Below are 3,372 nucleotides of genomic sequence, written 5' to 3' on the forward strand. Positions count from 1 at the left end.
GGCAGCCATGAAACAAGGAGAGGGTTGCCTCCATTTCAGCACTGCCGCTCATCTGGGGAGATGTTTTCTCTGTTGGGTGAATATTTAGCAACTTGGAATCTCAGTCACTGATCAGGCTCTTGGCAAATGACAAGGAGAATTTTGAAGAGCCACAAAAATAGTGGGGACTAAACTAAAACAGGCCTTAAACTAGCCAGTGTTCAAAGAACAGGGTTAACCTCTCCACAACACTCAGATGGGACTGGTGAAAAAAAAAGCAAACAACTAAATTAATGTTTGGTAGACAATGGGTTTCCAACTGTAGAAAGATCTTTTCTACAACAGCATCCTCTGCTCCTCAGTAAAAAACCTGGAGTTTCCATCCCTTCAATATTGCTGGCAGAAAAACATTATTTAGTGAGTTCTGCCTGAAGTGCTATGAAAAAATAAAAGTCCACGTAAGTGCAGTCCCAATTCCAGGCCCAGGCTGGGGAGCACTTACCCAGGCTCTCAGGGCACCTGATGGAAACACGTCTGGGGTGTTGAGCCCAGCTCAGCATCAGGGGTGCCTAGGCCAGCTGCTTCCTAAGGTGGCCCCCACCGATAGTGCCAACCTTCGGGCTGTGGCCATCCCCCAAGGAAGTCAACAAACCCTTCTCAGTCCTGCTCTGCCTGCGGAAGCAGAGAAGCTAGCATCAGCCCAGCACGAGCCATGGTCTCCCCAGACCACGTGCAGTTCTACCCTTCCAGGAAGTGTCCCATGCCACGTGTCCCAAGAGCACAGCCCAACCCCACTCCTTGCACCCAGCCAAACTCACATCCCTGCTCTCCAATGGGATTGCCAGAGAGGCAGAGGCTGATGGCTGCAGCCTGGCATGCACAGCATCCGTGGGGCTTGGGGTTAGATCCCATGGAATCCCCATGGTGTCCCCATCCCAAAACACACCACCCATGCTGAGGCTAACTGGCCACTAACTGTAAAGCAGCTCAGCAATTAAGAGCTGATACCTGGCAGACGCACCGACCCACACAACGGTCAAGCTCAGGGACAAGTCAGCATGAGGAGGATAGACCAGTGACAGCAGAGGCTGCTGATGAGAAGGGACATGCAACAGCACATGCTAGTGGAGGTCAATTGGCTCACTGTAAATCATATAGACTAGTGGCAGGAAAAAGTCACAAGCGCTGGGCAGTACAAGGTTTCTGGGATGAAACCCCAATTCGGTGCTAGAGACAATCTCCATTCCCTGGTTTTCTCAGGGGAAGACTAGTCCAAGTGGTGTAAGACTGACTGACAGTGAGTTTATACAAATGCAGATATTCAGTAACCAGCAAGTGTGGGTATAAACAGTAGGTGAGTTTTTAACCATGCAGAACCAGATAAAAAAACTAACAAACTGTGGCATTGTGTAGGAATATCTATACAGTGCTTAACTTTGTACAGAGCTGGTGTGAACCATGCAAGAAACTCCCTACAGAGACCAGCCACCTTCCCCAGTCTTCCCAGTGACACATACATGCTGTTTAGACCAACACCAGAATGACCAGTGATGTGCCTGTGTTACATTTTAGCTCAGTAAAGATGCAGTAGTTTGGGAAGAGCTTGGCACATCAAGGTTTCTCCCAGACATGACTATGTCGCCCAGCCAGCACATTTTACCGACAGTGAGGAGCTTTCCATCTTACCTGAGGTCATGGAGAAGTTTGCAGAAGATGATGGCGTGGGCACACGCATTCACTGCCAGAACCTTGCAGTGCCTTGTCAGATCAAGGCCTCCTCACCTTCTACTTCTTCATCAGCCTGAGAGGACTTGAAAGGCTCTGTAGTGTCCCTTATCTTGGCCCAGAAGGCCAAGCAGCAAGGATTTAGAAGAGGGGCATGGCCTGCACCCATGCAGCATCACAGTCCATCCCATCAGGGTTGTACCTGCAGCATGAGACCCCAGCCCTTCTCAGAGTTTCTCCTTGCCGACACAGGACCTAGCAAAGTGGCTGGTCCCACACGCAACACAACCACCAAGAATAAGGTGCATCGGTGGATGCCTGAACCTGTGCTTTCTCTGATGCTACATTTCTCTATTACACAAGTCCCAGCTGGACTTTAAAGCCCAGCCACCTGCAAGCTGCTGGCACAGTGCTTGGGACAGACTTCACTGGAGCTGCCCTTGGGCTGGAATTAATGAGAAAAATCAAACCTTCAGCAAGTGGTTCTGTTTTCCAGTTCAAAGCTATTTTTTCCTTTGCTCTCAGCTTTCCTAGGCCAATACTGTGCCTCCTGCCCTCCCCAGCTGAGCAGCCTCTCAGCAACTTCTCCCTGCATGTATTTGCTATGAAGTCCCTGTGTCATGGCATGGCCAGCTCAGCAGCATCCAGATGTGGGAACCCTTGCCCAGGACCTGCCTTATTGCTTGAAGTGAGCTGCAGCGATGCTTTCAGAGGGTACAAGGCAACTGTCACAACAACAGAGTGACTATGACTAGCCCAAAAAGCTCTGAAAACCAGAGCAGTTGATTCACTCCTTTGCTAAGGAGATGGTATTTCCACCAGCAAAGGTGCTGGAGGTTTAGAGCTGGCTGGAGCAGCCCTCCCAGCCAGGCCTGCTTCAGCAGAGGACAGCTGGGTGCACCATTTAGCCTGACATGAGGCAAATGTACAGTGCTCTTGGCCAGAGTAGGACACTGCTAAGCTATCTGAATGACTTGTGTCCTCTGATGGAACCCGAAGCATGCTTCAGTGTACCTCAAACCTGCACTGGAGATGGAGAGAGGTGAAAACTTGCCCATTCCCTAAGGGTCTCTGCAGCTCACCCAACTCAGGCACGGCTTCCACAGGAGAGGCACCAACTGGGGTCCAATGCCCTCAGCCAAAGCTCATTAGGGACAAAAATGACCACGTGCCCCATCGCAAGCAATTGGAGTCCTGTCTTGCACCGTTCACCGCCAGCAGCCTGCTGGTGCCCATGGCACCATAGTCACGGTGAGGAACAAGGGTGGCCTGAATGAGGCCCCCAAGTTTCCACCTGCTCAAGTTTTGTCCTGGTTCATGTGGCAGGCACCAGCCCTACCTGCATGGCCAGCAGCAGCCTGGGGGTGCCCAACCAACCCAGCGTGGGCACTACTGTTGCCACAGTGAGTGCTCGGTTGCCAGAGAATCACACACTTTCATCGAGGGAAGCTGGGAGTGTGGGCTTTTCTGGAGCTACCGCAGCATCCCCCAGGGCACAGAAGAAAGCAGAATTCAATCGTGGGGGAAGACCACCTTCACAGCAGCAGTTTCTGTTTTTTTCTGCTGGGTACAGCTGTGCCCCCCCAAGAGCCAGCAGCTAGGTTAGCATGAAAAAACTAAGAGGGTAGGGGTTGAACACATCTCTGTGCCAGCTCCTGCCCACACATG

At 51.5% G+C, this 3,372-nt stretch overlaps 1 protein-coding gene across 1 annotated transcript in view; it reads right to left on the reverse strand.

The window, feature by feature from the left end:
* NOXRED1 (NADP-dependent oxidoreductase domain containing 1) overlaps nt 1–1,816 on the reverse strand; it is a gene marked incomplete at its 5' end in the record, with an annotated part of 6,024 nt that extends 4,208 nt beyond the window's left edge. The window contains 3 exon segments of the mRNA XM_010296282.1: nt 482–513; nt 1,666–1,753; nt 1,756–1,816. Of these exon segments, the coding sequence (XP_010294584.1) occupies nt 482–513; nt 1,666–1,753; nt 1,756–1,816 (181 nt within the window).
* Between the last annotated feature and the right edge of the window lie 1,556 nt (nt 1,817–3,372).

This window comes from Phaethon lepturus, unplaced genomic scaffold, assembly GCF_000687285.1.
Source record: "Phaethon lepturus isolate BGI_N335 unplaced genomic scaffold, ASM68728v1 scaffold15201, whole genome shotgun sequence".
NCBI classification, from domain to species: domain Eukaryota; kingdom Metazoa; phylum Chordata; class Aves; order Phaethontiformes; family Phaethontidae; genus Phaethon; species Phaethon lepturus.